Below are 20,356 nucleotides of genomic sequence, written 5' to 3'. Positions count from 1 at the left end.
CATTTTAGTAATAATTCAGAACCCAGGTAAAGAAAAAGCGCATCCACCGCCATATAGACCAATAAGTCTTTCAAAGCTGTTCTTAAAAATCGAATCACATCACATCAATTTGGCTTTAGAGAGAATCGCATCACTTCAGAAATTCGTACTGCATTTAAACAACGGGAATATTGCTCGGCAATCTTTCTGAATTAAAATAAATGAAAAAAACGAAAGCACATTATGGTTACACTCAACAAACAAACCTGTCTTGAACAACACACTCATCCCGCAAACTGACGAGGTAACCTATCTTGGAATCCATAAGGATAGGCGACTCTCCTAGCGCAAGCACACTGAATCCAAAAAGCCACTTTTGAAACTAAAAATGCTCCATTGGCTTATCTATATCCACGACAATATAAATTATATTTTAAATATAATAAGAGTAATTATAGTTTGATGGTAGATAAATTAATTTTATTTGAGAACCAGCAGGCGCCATGCATCGTGGTCAAGATGTCGTTCATCCTTGGTAGAAGGTAATAGTTTTTATAGTGAAGACGTTTAGACGTCGATAGTCCACATAGAACCGGATGGAACCAAACATATGTATTAGAATATCAAGATGCGTCACGCCATACCATTTTTTTTTTAGACAGCTCCACGCTCTCTCGAATTTTGGCTTAAAAGCCAGCAACTCTCTCTACGCATACCGCGCCATTCGACCGTTGTATGAGTGCACACGCCATGTAAATTTGACAAAATATGCCATTTACTTTTCAAGTTTATGGACTTTAAATCTATTTTATTTTTAAACGACTGTCACCATGTAAAAAACTCGAATGTTGCATTGCCTTAAAATTATAATTATTCGAATACAGCATATATGTACATACATAATAAGACATAATAAATTACATAAATTACTTTATACTAGAATAATTGTCGTTAAACTATTTAGCTTGTGACGTGGAAAAAAATTGTTAAGGCAGTAATTCTTAGGTGCGTCGTGCCCCAAGAAATCCATTTTTGCAAAAAACAGATTGTATATTTTTAAATATGAATTATTTAAAAAATATATATTTTATTTTTTTGGAAAATGTATGTATTTAGTTACCATAATAATTTGTTTTTGCCTTTGAAGTATTTTAATTATTTAGTATATTTATAAGTACAAATTACTAGTATGTAGCTTTTCATACATGAGAAAAACTACTCTATAAAATCGGACTATGGAAAAGTAAAGGCACGACCAGATCTTTTTTAATATCTGTATGTATTTTACACATTACAGTTCTTCAAAACATTTACATAAACAAGAGAAAACCTACAGTCGAGTTACCCGACTATCAGATACCCGTTACTCAGCAAGTGAAAGTGCGAACGAGAAATTGAAACATTTTCTGAAATATCGGTAAAAATTGTGGAAAAAAAAATAAAATTATAGTTTTGGGCTGATTGTAGGCGTTTTGAAAAGTTGTTTGACAAAACGAAAAAAATTTACAAGTCAATAAAAATAAGAAAATATAAAAACATATTTAAAAAAAAATATCAAAATAATTTTTCAAAAGTGTGGGCGTGACAGTTTTGGGCGGTTTGTGGGCATTCGAGTGGACGTGGCAATATCATTTTACAAACATGCGCTGCGTCTATGTCTCTGGAATCTGCATGCCCAATCTCAACTTTCTTGCTTTTATAGTTCCTGAGATGTCGACTCTCATACGACAGACGGATGTACGGACATGTCCAGATCGACTAGGCTATTGATCCTGATCAAGAATATATATACTTTATGTGGTCAGAAACGCTTCCTGTTACATACTTTTTAACTAATCTAGTATAGCCTTGTACTCTACGATTAACGTATATAATAATTAAAAACAACTTTTTATTAAAGAATGTATTGAAGAGAAAGGCATTAAGTGCACAAAGGATAGTACCGATTTCTCATTATGGTTTCACTCAAATAATGAATGTTATGTACATATAATTGATATTTTAAACAAAATTATCAATGTTTTTTATTAGATCATATTACAACGAAATTGACCAAAACTTTAATCAAATTCGTTTTTAGATCAAAATTGATTTCGACATAAAAATCGTCCTTTAACACACATACACATTCATTTTCTTCCTTATTACTCAAACAAGCAATTATATTTTTCTATTTTTACGCTCTCAGTTTTACGTCAGCGGAAAGAGAGAAATCATTACCACCACCAAAAAAAGTGGCCGTTACGCTTCTTGTGCCTTTGGTGGAACCGTCCTTCTTCTTTACCAGGACGAAAGTATAGTAGCAGTAGCAGTATACTGGTTGCTGAACCACTGTTGGGGAATGGGGTGCGCCAGCAGCTGATCGCTGGGGCTTTCAGGGTAAGCTGTCAACCTCCGCCGCGCGAGGATGACGGGAGTTAATTAGTGGACCACATCCGGCTTTGGTTGCGTGGTGGACCGTATTGCCTCCGATAGTCCCCGCACGGTCGCGTAGCATATTCCTTTCCAAAGTCGACCACATGAGGTTAAGCGACTGACAAAAAGGATGAATTTTTTATTCGATGATTCATAACGAGCGGTAAATTGATCGGTCCACGGCATCTCTCGTGGCAGTTCCTGACCGCGAAGGCGAGCGGAATTTACGTAGGCCAGGGTTTTTGCAAACCACTGGTGGCATAGGGCCACCTGTCAGGTATAGACCTGACACCAATTTAACGAATTGTCGGCCTAGGGAGTACCGACATCGCTATGAAAAGCCAGGCGGTAGTTTTTAGATAAGTGTGTTGGCCACAATCCCGTCAATGCTCTAAACCTTGCCAAAACTTGAATTGAACACACGAGTGTTTCTTGGTTATATCTCAACTACCTCTAGAGAGTTCGACGAAGAAATGGCAGAGAAAAAAAATACTACAAGAGAGCCCAGAGTTGTTGGAGAGTAATGATAGTGATTTCGCCCTGTGTGGAACCGGCTGTCCACGTAGCAGCGTGGAGATGTAAGCCTCCGTGAATAGCTGCCGGGAAAGAAATTCCATGTGTGAAAGTCGTGGACGACGACATGGATGTCGTTCTGTAAGGCATCAGATGACGATACACCACTTGAAAAACTGCCAAGATGTTCCCTGTCCTAGGATGCAAGGAAATAATAAAATATAGAAATAATCATTCCATGGATTAGTAATTGTCTGTCAGACTTCCTTTGGATAAGACGGTATACTTAGAATAGCTTCTTTCATCCATGTCGTCTTCCCAATTTTTCCCCGGCCTTCTGCTCTTCGCGTCGAATTTAAAATTCAAAGCAAATTGAATCATTTCCTGCTAGATATTAAAATTTAATAAAAATGTTTCGTGCCAGACACGAAACTGGGGAATACTTTAATAAAACACTTGCTGCTATTTCAATTTTAGTTCGCACACAATTTGTGTGTATAAGGAATTCGTATTTAATCAGGGACCAAAAGCGTTGCTTAAATTGTATTTTCATTTGTCAGCTGAGCTGAGATAAAAACCCTGATTTGCCTAGATTGCTTATACGTTTTTGTTTTCAAATTTGTGTATTAAAGTACATATTTTTTGGTTTTTTTGCGCGTTATTCGTTTCTTTTCATAAAATTTTGCTCTCTTTTAATATTAAAATTTTAAAAATACAGAACGCGATACCCAGATACCCGTTACTCAGCTAGTAGGGGTTCTAGAAATTTCAACAGTTTTCTGAGCTAGAGATAGAAATTTGCAAGAAATACAGGATAATCAACAATAATCCGAAAATATTTAAATTTTATGCGTTAGAAGGGGTGTGGCCAAAAGATTCTTAGTATTCCGAGTACAGGAATATAAGTTCAGTTTGATTTTGATTGTAATAAAGAGTGCATTCGGCTTATTTATAAATTTTTTTTATTACGCTATTATACGTCGAAGCTGTAAAAAATAAATGTAATCATGCAAGCCATGCAATCATTACATTTTAATCATTTTACCGAAACTATATATTTTTCACTCTGACTGAATATCAGAAAACCAGAACCGATAACATTGCGAATCTTTCAATATTTTCTACGCGTATTTTCATGATCGCCTATATTTATCCGGAACTAATTAGCTTAAACGATATTTTTCGATACGATAGACGCCGCATTAAATGTTTATTTTCCCGCTAAGATATGAGTTTTTTTCTTGTTTAAACTTAAAAAGATTTTATACTACATTATTTATTAACTGTATTATATAAAAAGTAAAATATGGAAATTATAATTGTTTACGTACTTTTAGGTCGCACGTCTTGTTAAGCAGTAAATTACTTGGCTTAAGGTCCCGATGCAAGACGTTTGCTGAATGGATGTACTTAAGTCCACGCAATATCTGATATAAAAAGTAACAGATGTGATCATTACTTAGCCTCTGAAATGAAAGCAAATTAGGTTTTCATTATTACGAGGCAAAATAAATATATATATACATATAGAACAAAACAAGAGAGAAAACTATAGTCGAGCGCGGATCAAATATTTAAAAATTGTTTGGCAAATCAAGAGATATTGGCAAGAAAACTATAAAATCAACATAATCAAAGTATTTTTAAATATGGCGGGCGTGACAGTTTTTTACGCTTTGTAACGCCCACTAGACGTGGTCAAAACACTTTTGGCATATTGATATCTTTTGGACTAAATTTCTTACATTAGATCATAACGTTTATACAAGCAAACAAACGGACATGCCTAGAACATTTTGGCCAGAAATCCTAATCAAGTATCAGATAACGTAGCCAGACCACTGAACCATCCTCCTCTTATATTTCTTCTTCAAATAACTAACTTCTAACCTCACTATATCTTATCAAAATACAAGCAAGCTAACTAAATTATTCTGATAGCCCCATCCTTTTAATTCCTTATTATTTTGTTTACAGAGACTAAGTTAAAAATGAGAATTCTAAACTCTGAAGTTTTCCCCAGTATGTACACATTACAGGCACGATCATCCCTCCCTCGTGGCGTAGGAGGTGGATAACTGCAAGAATATTTAACCATTTGCCCACCATCCACCGTTTCAAATAAGCTGTCCGATAGGGTCCAATTGAGTGTACTAGGCGATATTAATATATCTGGTACGTCGTGGTCCACAAAAGAAAAATCAAATTTGACAACAGACAAGCATCAGTTCAATGCTTCTATTTTTAGCCCATGAACAGTTATTTTTCCACTTCTTCTTTCGTTTGCTTCTGTATAGATGTAGAAGCACGACAAATACCGTTATGTTCGTTTCTGAGTACAAAAGCAGCAGCAATAAGCGATCAAAGTTGACAATTGAAAAAAAAGCACGTTGTGTAAATACTTTTGACCACCTCTGTATATATATATTATGTATTATTATCTGTATTAATATCTGTATTATTATTATAAATACACTATAATAAATAAGGTAAATAATTGCTATAACACACTTAGAAATTTTGAAAGTTGAAACGGCTTAAGTGCGGAAACAACATTCTCAAGCTGACCAACCATTGATATATTGTAAATGCGCACCTTAAACATGTTCTCTCCACGCTGCTCTTTTTTTTATACTTCTTTTATATAAGTTTAACATAATTATGCCATCCGCTGCCTGTGTTACTGCCAGCGCGGTTGGGCTTTACCAAAATGAGTACCACTAACAATTGTAATTGACAGTCAACGTTAATCACTTAACCGAAGCAGCATTATTTGTGCTTAAAAAAAAACTTATTTATTTTTTTTTTATATCTATATATTTTGCGTCTATATCTCTTGAATCTGCATGCTGTATATGTATATGTATATGTATATGTATATGTATATGTATATGTATATGTATATGTATATGTATATGTATATGTATATGTATATGTATATGTATATGTATATGTATATGTATATGTATATGTATATGTATATGTATATGTATATGTATATGTATATGTATATGTATATGTATATGTATATGTATATGTATATGTATATGTATATGTATATGTATATGTATATGTATATGTATATGTATATGTATATGTATATGTATATGTATATGTATATGTATATGTATATGTATATGTATATGTATATGTATATGTATATGTATATGTATATGTATATGTATATGTATATGTATATGTATATGTATATGTATATGTATATGTATATGTATATGTATATGTATATGTATATGTATATGTATATGTATATGTATATGTCTCTGTCTCTGTCTCTGTCTCTGTCTCTGTCTCTGTCTCTGTCTCTGTCTCTGTCTCTGTCTCTGTCTCTGTCTCTGTCTCTGTCTCTGTCTCTGTCTCTGTCTCTGTCTCTGTCTCTGTCTCTGTCTCTGTCTCTGTCTCTGTCTCTGTCTCTGTCTCTGTCTCTGTCTCTGTCTCTGTCTCTGTCTCTGTCTCTGTCTCTGTCTCTGTCTCTGTCTCCCTTCACCACGCGCAAGTCAGAGAGGTGCAACGACCCGCCGAAATGTCATCCAAGAACGGATGTGCCAAGAATTACATTGACGACGCTGAGCCAGCTCAGTAACGCATTTCGCTTTAGCGAAAGCGATGTGCACGGGTCAGCGTAATGCGAGGCGGGCATGCGTGACCGTTGAAGGCAGGAAACTCCAGACGGCACGAGGCGCTGACCAAGCGCTCTGCTGAGTCCGCTGCCTCCAACCGAAGACTTGGCGGCCTAAATAAATTTGATTTGTCTTTAGTTCGTAACAGACCAGAATTCAGAGCAGTTGGCTCTAATAAAAGAACCGTTTAATACTACAAACGTATTTGATTTAATTGACGCCCAACGCGCCTAAGTGTCGTAATAACGTAAAATCCGTAATAAAAAGATCTAGAAATCAAGGTCTCGTAATCGGTTTTTCTTGGAAACACTTCGGACTCGCGCGCTGCACAACAACAGTGAACAGCAACACAAAAACAAAAAAAATCATACAAAAACAAAACAACGCTGCACAAGCAACAGTGAAACCCGCTGTAATGTAACAGTAAACAGCTAAATCAACGACAGCCAGAGGATAAACGGATCATCCAGCTACCGTCCTCGCTGCATTTCAATATACCAATATAACATGTAAGTGAGATCTTTATTTTCAATTTACCTCTTTTAACGTCAACCAGACATGTGTGCCATTTTTTGAAAAAAATACACATAATAAATAACGAAATAGAATAAATAAAAAAAAAAGTTTGATTCCAATTAAAAGTTCACGTATAGTGATTTTCATTTACAAATTGTTTAAAAAAAATGAAGAAAGAAAATTAAAGTCTTTCCTAAAAAGTAGTTCTTTATTAAGTAAAAAAATCGCAAATGTATCATTGTCCGATGTATAGAAACAGTAACGAAAACAACGACAATGACGAGGACTTAATACAGAGGTATAAAGACATAAGAAATAATAACCAACAAGGGGGTTACTGAGACCGACGAAGATATAGAATTAAAAAACTTAATAGACGGCTTTACAGACAAAGTAAAAATGGTTAACGATCAACAATTTCAAAATCAACACAGGACCTTCAACAAGAGGCAATACCAACACAGGAAACATCAGGTACCATGAGTAATAAAGATGTAATTAGACTCATGGAAGCGGCCGTAAATGGCGCACTAGAGCACCAACAAAGAATATTCGCAGAAAAGCTTAAAGAGGTTGAAAATAGGCAAATAATAAATCAGGGTGGACCCGTAGTAGTATTCGAGCAAATAACACACAACGCTGCTATCCCTAGTGATGAACCAATAGACTTGGTGAAGTTCATACCAATTTTTGACGGCAAATAAGATGAGTATATCGCATTGCGAACCGCAGCAGTTAACGCCTACGAAATCTACAAACCATACTTGGGTAGTTCTAGAACCTATCAGGCCGTAGGAATCAAAGGTAACAAGGTAATAGGCCCCGCGGGAGTAATGCTTACGTCACATAATACAGTACTTAATTTCGATGCTAAAATAGCTAGAATGGACTGCGCATATCCAGAACAAACTCCCATCGAAGTTACGCAGCAGCAAATGGTTACTATGCGTCAAGGAGAACTTCCCCTAATGACTTTTTATAATGAGATTGAGAAAAAGCTAACTCTTATTATTAGTAAGACTTTGTTGTCTTATGACATAGGTACTGCCGCTATCTTAAATAATAGATCACGGCAGGACGCTTTGAACGCTTTTGTGACCGGGTTAAAAAAATCAGTCCGACACGTAGTTCTCTCAGCTGCGCCCAAAGATTTGCCATCAGCATTGGCTCAACTTGCAGAGTCTTGCAATGAACGAGCCAGGTTCGTTGCAAGCTTTAATAAAAATTTAGAAGAAAAATCTTACAATTCGGAAAACCGTCGCCAGGGTAACCGCCAAGGTAATGATCACAACAACTCCCAGGGTGCTTTCAAGAGAAACCAAAACTATAATGCACCGGGCACTAGTATTCAAGCTAAGCACCCTCAATTTTCTAAAAACCAATTGCCAAACGCAACAGAACAATGAATCAAATAATCCTCGGAAAGGCTATACGCAAAACCTAGGTCCTGAACCAATGGACGTCGACCCCACATCACGTTCTAAATTCAGGGGCGATACATACAACTCAAGAGCAGTCAAATGACCAGGAGTATAGGGTAAAGTCATCCTACGAAGCAGCGAAAATCGAGGCAGATAACACGTCCGATTCCGAATCATGTAATTTTTTAGGGGTAGGTCCCTGCTCCCGTACATAATTCGTACGATAGCGGGGCGGAAAATTAGGTTACTGTTGGATACAGGAGCCTCCAAAAATCACATAAAACCTCTAACAGAATTAAATCACTTAAAACCGGGGGAAACACCCTTCGAAGTCACATCAATCCATGGTCATACAAAAATAGAACAAAAGTGTCTGATCCATCTATTCAATGTTAAGTTATACTTCTTGTTAAACAACCTGAACGGATATGACAGAATTGTTGGACTAGATGTGCTAAAAAGGGTCAACGCAAAAATTGATCTAACAAAAAACATCATCGAGCATGATCATGGTACGGAGCAAATTTTTTATTCAAAATGCAGAAATGTAAACTTTATTAACATCGATGACGTGGACGGCGTTTGGCACCGTCAACGAAGATTTCAAAATGATCAAAAACAGATCGAAAGCCTTTGCGAACCCAAACGAGTCCCTCCCCTTTAATATAAATACGGTCGCCACGATCCGCACTGACGGGGAAACCATATATTCAAAACTTTACCCATATCCGATGGGTGTAGCCGATTTCGTCAATACGGAGATTAAACAACTTCTAGCAGACGGAATAATAAGGCCATCCCGGTCGCCTTACAATAACCCAATTTGGGTTGTTGATAAGAAAGGTTTTGACGAAGAAGGTCATATAAGACGCGTCTCGTTATTGATTTCAGGAAACTGAATCAGAAAACAATTGACGACAAGTCTCCTATACTATCCATATGGACCATACTGTCGAACATTGGAAAAGCTCAGTACTTCACGACTCTTGATCTGAAGTCGGGCTTCCATCAAATTGAGCTCGCGGAGCGCGATCGAGAAAAGACAGCTTTTTCGGTCAACAACGGGAAGTATGAATTCTGCAGACTTTCCCTTGGTTTAAAAAATGCCCCTAGTATTTTCCAACGGGCCATAGATGATGTTCTCAGAGAACACATCGGTAAAACTTGCTGTCTTCGTCGATGACGTAATCATTTTCTCCCAAACAATGGAGAGTCAGGTCAACGATATAAACACGGTTCTAAAAACTTTGTGCGATGCAGGCATGTCTGTAGAAAAATCTAAGTTCTTTAAAGAGAACGTAGATTGGGATTCATAGTGTCCCGAGGGGGAATTAGAACTTCACCTGAGAAGGTTAAGGCTATAATAGAGTAACAACCTCCATCCGCATTGTTCAGTCTCAGGTCATTTTTGTGATTGACCAGTTATTATTAAAGAGGTTTGCTAGCATCGCAAGACCTCTGACGAATATTCTAAAAGGTGACAACGGAAAAATTGGTGCAAACAACTCAAAAATTGTCAAACTTAAACTGACCAACGAGCAGCGAAAACCATTCGAAAAATTAGGAATCATCCTGGAGTCTGAGGATGTCAGATTTCACCCAGCCATTTGACTTGACCACTGACGCCTCTGGATGCGGCCTAGAGGCTGTTCTTTCACAGAAAGGTCGTCCGATCACCATGATTTCTCGAACGTTACGAGTAATACGTAGGGCGTATAGAAGTTAAACATCTATACCGACCATCAACCACTGACCGGTTCAATGTCGGATAAAAATCCGAATCACAGGCTCAAGAGGTGGAAAGCGTTTGTTGATGAACATAACGCACAAGTGTTCTACAATCCGGGAAAGGAAAACAACGTAGCCACGCCTTGTCGTGACAACACGTAAATGCTTTAGATAATGAGACACACTCCGACATCGCTACTATCCACAGCGAGGAGTCGTTGACCTACACTGTAGAGTCAACAGAAAAACCTGTGAACTGTTTTAGGAACCAAATAGTGATCCCGTCTATAAACTCAATCATCCTTTTTAAATCAAAAACGCGTCACATTGTGCGATTTACAGACTGCACAACATTGGTTCGCTCACTAAAAGATTTAGTAAAAATAGATGTCGTCAATGCAATCCACTGCGACCTACCTATACTCGCCTTCATTCAGCACGATTTAATCGTCGCTTTTCCCTCGACGACATTTAGACATTGTAAGAGCTTGGTCATCGATATAACAAACAGTACCGAACAAAGGGAAATTATGACCACGGAACACAATAGAGCCCATAGAGCAGGACAGGAAAACGTAAGGTCCTTCGTGACTACTTTTTTCCCAAAATGGGCCAGCTAGCGGCAGAAATCACCGCAAATTGCAGAACGTGTTCCAAAGCAAAATACAATCGTCACCCAGTACAACAAACCATAGCGGAAACACCAATTCCCGGTTATACTGGGGAAATTATCCACATAGATATATTTTCAAATGATCAAAAATATTTTCTAACTGGTATCGGCAAGTTTTCAAAATTCGCTATAGTCATACCAATTGATTCAAGAGCAATCGTAGATATCAAAACTCCGATACTACAACTAATAAATCTGTTCCCCAAAATAAAAACAGTTTACTGCGACAATGAAAGGTCTATCAACTCACAAACCATACGAACCATCCAAGAAAATAGGTATGGTATACAGGTCTCAAATGCGCCCCCGTTACACAGCACATCTTTGAGAGATTTGAGAGTTGAGAGATTTCATAGCACCCTAGCGGAAATCGCACGGTGCATCAAGATAGATCAAAACATAACCGAGGCGACCGACCTTATTCTATTCGCAACAATAGAATATAACAGAACCGTCCACTCGGTTACAAATAAAAAGCCTCATGAAATAGTCCACGCTATTCCACCAGATCTTGCTCAAGAGAAAACACTTAGGTACTCAAATGCACACAAAAGCAATAAGTACCAAGTAGGCGAAAAAGTCTGGATAAAAGAAGAGGTCATTGAGGCTGATCTGGGCACGACAGTGCTTATTAAAGGGAGGGTGGTCCATAAGGACAACCTTCGGTAAGAGGGTGCCTAATTTAATTTTATATTTTTTATAAATTATTTCAAATTATCACCTTTTTATACTTTAGTGACGTTTGTGACTCTCTATATTTTATATTTTTCGCACTTAGGTTGGGAAACTTGCTGCTCACGCTAGTCCTACTGACAACTCCCTCCTGGACCATGAAACTAAACGAGTACTCACACGCTAACAACATACCAATAATGGCCGGAGACGTTACTTTATGGGACGAGTACAGTTACATGGGACATACAACGAACGTTACATCGTACGAGACTTACGCGGACGAGACGAAACACGCGATGGACTTTTTCGTGAAGGAGCACATGAGACGGGTACTTGAAACGGACTTGGAACGAATAGAAACTCTTCTGGACACACTAAGGGTGATAGAAATAGGAATTAACGGCAAAATACAATTGCAATTAAACACACTGACCTCATCCATGAATTCTATTCTAAAATCAGACAACTTAGACACAGAACATTTGTACGAGACGATTTTGGCAAAAAACCGTGTTGTAATTCAAGAACTTGAAAATTTAATACTTGCAATCACCCTTTCCAAATTAAACGTAATAAGTCCAATAATCTTGAATGACGTTGACGTAAAGGAGATTGAAAGTAAGCATCCCACAAACGTTAGCGTGTCAGATTTTTAGAGGTAGCCAGCATAAAAACTTTTCAAAATCGAGACCTATTGTACTTTTTAATAAAATTTCCGAAGCCTTTGTTAACTTGTAGAAAATACGAATATTCCCGGTACAGCATGAAAACAGAATATTAGATTTCGAGGACGGTAGCACGGTCGCGGATTGCGGGACAGAAACCTTCGCCGTCAAGGACTGCAATGTATCAGCGGGCACCACCTTCTGCAGGAGATCGAATGCGCCAACCTGCGCACAACAACTCATCTCTGGCATGGTCGCCCATTGCAACACCCAGCCTGGACACTTGGACCCAGTCACCATGATCGACGAGGGAATGCTCATCACCAACGATGTAACGATAAATATCACCGACGAAAAGGGAATAAGCCGGATAATATCAGGAACTTACCTGGTATCATATACCGAACAAATTAAAATAAACGGCACTCCTTTCGTCAACAATATCGGAACATAAAAGAAGAAGGCCGCAGTTTCAGCCATGGCTCAAGTAAACGTTCTGAGACATCTAGAGCGCCTTAGTCTGTCATCAATTCACGGAATGAGCGTTAAAAACTTGCAGCACATCAACCACCTTCAATCCAGACTGCCATCAGGCAACACCTGGATCTTTTGCTCTGTCTCCTCCACAGCCTCAATAACCCTGGTCATCATCTTTCTCATATACCGTCTGAAAGCCAAACGTCAACAACCGTCTAAGACCATTGAATCCGGGGACGACTTCATCTTAAGACAAGGAGGAGTTAACACGCGCAAGTCAGAGGGGTGCAACGACCCGCCAAAATGCCATCCAAGAACGGATGTGCGGATTTCGCTTTAGCGAAAGCGATGTGCACGGGTCAGCGTAATGCCAGGCGGGCATGCGCGCGCTGGGTGACCGTTTAAGGCAGGAAACTCCAGACGGCACGAGGCGCTGACCAAGCGCTCTGCTGAGTCCGCTGCCTCCAACCGAAGACTTGGCGGCCTAAATAAATTTGATTTGTCTTTAGTTCGTAACAGACCAGAATTCAGAGCAGTTGGCTCTAATAAAAGAACCATTTAATAATACAAACGTATTTGGTTTAATTTATATACATATGTATATATTTAGAAGATATATAAAAAAATTAAAAATATTAAAACTTCTTTCAAACGTGTGAGCGTGACAGTTAACTTATAGAAATTTACAAGATATATAAAAAAATGAAAAAATATCACATTTTTCAAAAGTGTGGGAATGTGGCATGTGTTTGCGTGCCGTGTTTGCGATACATCTATGTCTCTGGAGCCTTCATGCTTAATCTCAACATTCTAGATTTTGTAACGGATACATTCTAGCTAGGATTAACGGGTATAAACACAATTGAGAATTTAAGGAAAAAGGAAGAAATAAATCTTAACTCAATCAAAGATGACGAATTTTATTAACAGTTAATCTGTATCGAACACGCAACTAGCACGAAAAGCTTCACTTATATGCTTTATATGGTTGGAAAAGTTTTCTTCTATCTGCTTCTTTTCAACGAACGAAGTAATGGATCTTGTCGTACAGCAATGCAGAGAGACCGTGAATTAACGGTGTCGCACCGGACCTTAGACTCGTACCGGCCAAGGGCGAAGAAGTCGATTGGTAACGGTGCGGACTTTGGACGCTTCATGAATTTATGAGAAGTTGCTGAACCTTTGACCCGAGCGAGCCGTGGCAAAAAAGGAGACGACAAGGTGGTTTGACAGGGAGTGGATGGTGTAGTGTCCTGTGACAGATGGGGTTAAATCCGACGTGCGTTTCGAGGTGTTTTTATAGAGATCGGTACGAATTTAAAGGGTAAAGTTCGTTTTAAAACATACACAATATAATGGCAAGTCAGGGATTTTGGAATTTTTTTTGCCAAGCAATTTTGAAAGCTTGAAGTTTAAAAGATACATTTCGGTACATTTCTGCACTTCACTTTTACAATCCATAATTTTCAACGGCCGACAAGCTTCAAATATTGTAAGATTTAGTATTTGAAGTAATAACCAACACATGGACTTTAATATTAAAATTGACACACATATCCGATAGAACTACTATTCTTTTCAATAAATTATAATAAAATACCAGGAATCATCCTTACCTGTGTTTTAAGTAGTTTATACAAATCAGTCTCCATTAAACACTGTACAATGTAAACATCTCTCATTTGGTCTATGCTATCAACTCGAAGAATATCTCGAATATCAATAATCTGAAATGAAACAAGTATACACACTAATTAAAAAAAATTAAAATTTCAAGAAATTAAGCTATATTGGTCAAGCTAACCCTTTTAGGATTTGAGTACTGATAGCGCTCTATTACCGCCAACCAATTCGCCAAAACATTCAGATGCCTCGAATGGTTATCTTTACTGTTCACTCCAAGATTAACTTTGTCTGTCAGTGCGCTCACTGCAGATACGATGCGCTTACAAAATTAGGATATATTTATGTGCGTGGCGATTTCAATGCCAAACCGTGCGGACCCAAGAGGACCTACAATTTATGATACCATCTCCCGATTCACACTACTGGTGAAATGTACGAAATGTGGCGTGACAGTTTTTATCTGCATGCCTAATCTAAATTTTCTAGCTTTTAATGTTCTTAAGATCTCGACGTTCATTCGGACGGACAGACAGACGAACATGACTAGATCGACTTGGCTATTGATTATGCATTCATTAACTAGCTCCTAAGGTAGCTACGAGATATTGCTCCAATTTTTAAATCACCGTGCTCAACACTGACTTTTTATTTTAATGTTAAATAAACTACAGTATTACAAATCTTTCTTTTTTCAAAAAATTTTTTCCATTTATATGAAACTGGCATTAAAATGTTTGATCATTATAAATGTTAAGTTGTAAGCATATTAGTAATATTTCCGCATTCACCACATAACAGCATGTTAGTAACATCATTAATAGCACCTATTTAATTTCTGCGGAGGGAAAACACCGTCAAAAACAGGTATTAATTAGGTATTACAAACTTTCTTAATAAAATTGTTTTATTTAATTTAATCAGTTACGTTATTTTTTTAACTTTCTTCTTAAACTTATGAGATGTAAAAGTTTTAAAAAGAAACCGAGCCCGGGAGTGACAGATACCTGATACCCAAAAATGTAATGATGTATTGATTTGTTAGCCTCTAAAAAATTGGGTGAGGTCAAAAACTAAAACAAAAAAAAAACAATTACTAGGAAAATCAGCACATTTGTTTTTAAAGCAGTTTTATCTAGTGAATTATAATCATTTGTATCTTTTTATGCGAGTATGTATTTACGTTTTCATGTTTAAACCTGGTCAATATGGTTATTTCTCTGAGAGTCCTTTGACAATAAGTTTGGTGTTCAAACGGCGATATTTTTTTTATTGCAACTCTTTGGTTAGTTACCGTGTCATCTGCAGACCTGAAAAGAAAAATAAAACTATGTTTATACAAGTTACTTTGTTATTTTTAGATCTTTGAAGACAAGAAGATGGTGACCTTCGCTTGCAGTATTGAAACATTTCTGTAAAACTATAGAATGAGAAGACGTGATGATCGAAAACAACGAAATAATAATGTTATGCAAACATAACTATAACAAACATAACTATTTTCAGAATGTTCCTATGGCAGCTATATGATTAAGTATTCCAATAAATTATAACCGAATTAATTGAAAGAGAAGAGGCGTAAGGCTTGGATTGTCTATACTTTTCGCAGCGCAAAGGAAGCCAGCGAAAACTCCTTCGATTTCGAAACGCATTTAATTCTTAAGATACTTGCGTGTACAGCAACAATGCGATAGGAACGTTTTTCATTCGCTTATTAGCTTCTAGACTAGAATTAGAAATACTAGTTATGCTATGAACGCTCAACGAATCTAGTACATGAGAAACGTAATAATTAGAAAAAACATTTACATGATGCCATGCATTGCGTGGAACAGCATAGAGTATTTCAGGAATTATGTTTCTTACAAATGTTTTTAGATTTGAAAGCCAAGCCAAAACGATGGCCTTTGAAAAAAGTTGATACTTTTTCATTTTATTACTCTATCGATGTTATAAAAATTTTTGGCCACGCTTACTGTAACGCCCACAAGCCGAACATAACCTCCAAGCCCCCAATTTTGAAATTTGTTTGATTTTTTTTTTTAAATTATTTTTTTGTGCCAATCGATATCGATATGCCAAAAAGATTGTCGAACATTGTTCGCACTCCCACTAGTTGAGCAACAGCTATCTAATAGTCGGGAAACTCGACTATATCGTTCTCCCTTGTTTGATGTTAGGCGAGTACAGCAAAGTTTCCTGCAAACTATAGTGAAATACGTCTGGCAAAGGATAAGGAAAACTGCATTTCATTAAACGGACGCTGAAAAATACAAAATGTTAGAAGAAAGTTTGCTGCCATTAATACAAAAACTGGCAGATGTGCATTCAGTAGGACGAAGCACACAGCCAAATGGCCCCAAAATTGTTCTTAATATAAACATATTGAGGTTTAAGATTGGCCATCAAATAGGTCAACTCTATTTGAAATAGAAAATATTTGACGGCTAATAAAACGAAAGCTTAGAAATAAGCCACAATTAAATACATCTGACCTTAACAGTAGCAAGAGATGTCACTCGATTTCCCGAGAACACTTCCCGAATTTGTTAAAATCAATGCCAGAACGGGTAAAATGCGTAATCTAAGACAAAGACGAAGTTACACAATTTAAATTTGAATTAAACTGTTCTTAACATAATAGTATGTATATCATGTAACGCATGAAATTTTTTCGTATCTCCAAAGTCTACTATACGAAAAAATTTAACGCAATGTAAAGTGCTTCTACCCAAGTAAAGAAAAATGCTACCCAAAGAAAATCCGAGGTATTTGTGCAAAATATTTAAAACTGGAGTTGAAGACAGATTTAAGGTTTTTTTTCTTGTGCTGAAATATTGCACCTCGCTTTCAATTTTTGGTTCCTGAATATTGCTGTCACCACCGAGGGAACTCTAACGCAATGGAAAGTGGCTGCTAAAAGTACCCAAAGGAAACCCGAGGTATTTGTGCAAAAAATTAAAAGCTGGAGCTGGAGACAAATTTAATGTTTTTGTCTTTTGTGTTGAAATATTGCAACTCGCTTTCAATTCTTGGCACATGGGTATCAATAGATTGCATAAAGATTATTCAATTTTTATTTTCTATAATTATATACATATATAATATATATATACATAATTATACGTATAAAATTATACATATATTAAACAGTTCTGCAACGTTCGCAACACCCGCTGATTCTTCATCGACCTCTTCAAGTTACTCATCTGCCGCTACTTCATCGATGCCTTTTCAAGTTATTTTCTAGACAAAAAATGAGATTCATGTAAGTGGAATGCCATTGTTTGCGCTTTAAAAAATTTAAAAAGATCCCTGCATGGTGAGAGAAACCTCAACATCTATACAGATCATTAGCCGCTGAATTATGCTGTGTCCGATAGAAAACCCAATGCACAAATAAAGCGCTGGAAAGCTTTTATTGACGAGCATAATGCAAACATAATTTACAAACCTGGCAAGGAGAATTATGTAGCCGATGCATTGTCACGTCAAAACGTGATTCGCAATGTTCCGACATTGCTAAAATCCATAGCGAAGAATCCCTGACTTACAATATAGAGACTCACTCAAATGAGTGAACTGCTTCACGAATCAGATAGTAATTCCCCATCTGTTAAAACTTTCATGCTATTTCGGAATAAAAAGTATCATATTGGGATCTCTTATCGGAACACTCTTCTCCAAACACTAAAAGACGTAGTAAATTCAGGAGTCATCAATGGAATCCATTGCGAACTACCGATCCTTGCTTTTGTACAACACACACTGAGCGAACTTTTCTCGTCAACAACATTTCGATACTCAAAGGATTTGCTAACTGACATCCCAGTTAAATCAGAACAAAGGGAAATAAAAACGGCAGAACATAACCGAGCCCACCGAGCGGCACAGAAAAATGTTAAGCAAATAATGTGTGACTATTTTATTCCTAATATGTCCAAATTAAGAGCAGAAATCGTTGCAAACTGTAGTGTCTACTCAAGGGCTAAGTTTGACCGACATCCAAAAAAAATAAATGTTGACGAAAGGGCAATCCCCACCTACGCAGGAGAACATTTACACATTGATGTATTTTCTACAGATCAAAAATACTTTCTAACGTGTGTTGATAAATTCCCAAAGTTTGCTGTGACTCAGCCAATTTGCTCAAGGGCAATCGTAGACATCAAAAACCCAATTTTGCAACTTATAAATATTTTTCCCAACATTAACACTATTTATTGCGACAATGAAAGGTCTCAAAATTCTGAGTCGGTAAATTTTACCGTCTTGTCCAAATTTAAAATTCAAATTGTAAATACACCTCCATCACACAGTGTTTCAAACGGTCAAGTGGAATGGTCTCACAGCACTATATAAATTGCTCGTTGTATGAAACTTGACAAAGCGACAAACAGATCTGATTCTGCTGATCTGAGACGTACACGGAAGAAACCAGACAGACAATAAACTTATTTAAAAAGGACCACATACGGAACGTACTGCTTACTGACCTTGGACACATCGACACACTAATTTCGACACTTAAGGTCAACCATAGAAACGCAAGTAATAATATATAAACCTACTGGGGACAGCTCTGAAGGTTGTAGCAGGGACTCCTGATTTCGATGACTTGAAACAGATTAAGTTTAGGTAAACACAGCTTACCGATTCAGAAAACCGACAGAAAGAATTAAACACTAAATTTCAGAAAAGGCTCAACGAACTAACCGAAATAGTTAACTCAATTAGCAAAACAGATGAAATTGACTCTGATACGAAACAATTTGAGCAAAAAATAGAATGATTATTTCAGACTTACAGAACTTAATCCTTGCCGTTACACTTTCAAAAATAATCTTGATCAGTCCATTAATGTTAAACAACGTTGATGTTAAGGAGATTACATTTAAGCATTTCACTAATATTAGCATAACAGATGTATTAGAAGTAGTTTCTATCAAAACATTTCAAAATAAGGACAAAATACTTCCTAATTAAGTATCCCATACCTAAATGAGTATGTACAAAAATAAATATATTTCCCGTACAACATTCTGACACAATTCTGGACTTCGAAGACACAAACATCGTAGCTGACTGCGGTACGGACATCTTTTATGTTGGCGAATGTAATTCAGCAGTTAGCACCACGTTCTGCAAAAACCTGGAAACACCCATATGTGTACAGAAAGTAATAGCTGGAATACTAGCGCAATGCAGCACTCGCCCTGGCCATTTTGATAGGCTGACAACGGCGCGATCATCATCTGCTGTAAACATTTCATTCTATTCGAGCTCAGCGTCGTCTATCTCCGGAACCTACCTGGTGAACTTTGACGACGAAATCACAATTAACGGAACACGTTACACCAACAACTATGGTGTTTTTATAAGAAAGCCGGTTGTTTCTGCAGTCACTCAAATCAACGTGACCAAGGACCAAGCAGATGAGTCTGACGAATTTACAGCACATTGGCCAACTACACATTTCAACTGCACATTGTTGACCTACAGACCCATATGGAACTGCGGAGGCATGACTGGCCTGATACTGGTGCGAAAAATCCAAAAACGCACGAAACTTCGGGAACGAAGCGAGATCATCAAGAACCCACAAACAAACAGTAGGAAAACCGAGGACCATCTTCACTTAGCTGAGGGAGGAGTTAACACAAGCTAAGCTAAATCGAGGCAGACAACGGCTAACGCAATGGCTGCCAGCGGCGGCGTAACTTGATCCGCGCACGTAGCAGCCGACGAAGAAGGTCACGAGGCGCACGGTCAGCAGATCCGTACACCAAGTGGCCGCTACAGCACGACACGAGGCGCATGGTCAGCGTTCTTCCGCGACGTTGCCGGGTATCCATAGGTTTGGTTAGGCTTCTAAATGTAAGCTTAAGTTAGTTTTAAGAGAACCGCAAACAGATCTAAACGGATCTCATAAAGTTTAATAAACGCAGATAATATTTTGTTAATTAATACAAACAGCTGCAGCGGTGAACTTTTCGTTTTCGCTTCTGCAGCGGAGCCTACGTCGTTGTTGTT

At 37.4% G+C, this 20,356-nt stretch overlaps 1 protein-coding gene across 3 annotated transcripts in view; it reads right to left on the bottom strand.

The window, feature by feature from the left end:
* LOC6543275 (mitogen-activated protein kinase ERK-A) overlaps positions 1-20,356 on the bottom strand; it is a 60,383-nt gene that overhangs the window by 15,675 nt on the left and 24,352 nt on the right. For all 3 annotated transcript variants that reach the window (XM_026982803.1, XM_015159197.2, XM_026982804.1), the window contains exons 3-5: positions 15,507-15,633; positions 14,317-14,427; positions 4,239-4,373 (exon numbers count right to left, since the gene is read on the bottom strand). In XM_026982803.1, coding sequence (XP_026838604.1) covers positions 4,239-4,373; positions 14,317-14,427; positions 15,507-15,633 — 373 coding nt within the window. The remainder of the gene's footprint in view (positions 1-4,238; positions 4,374-14,316; positions 14,428-15,506; positions 15,634-20,356) is intronic.

This window comes from Drosophila erecta, unplaced genomic scaffold (assembly GCF_003286155.1).
Source record: "Drosophila erecta strain 14021-0224.00,06,07 unplaced genomic scaffold, DereRS2 tig00000219-arrow-pilon, whole genome shotgun sequence".
Classification (NCBI taxonomy): Eukaryota; Metazoa; Arthropoda; class Insecta; order Diptera; family Drosophilidae; genus Drosophila; species Drosophila erecta.
This window is presented reverse-complemented; position numbering and strand designations above follow the sequence as displayed.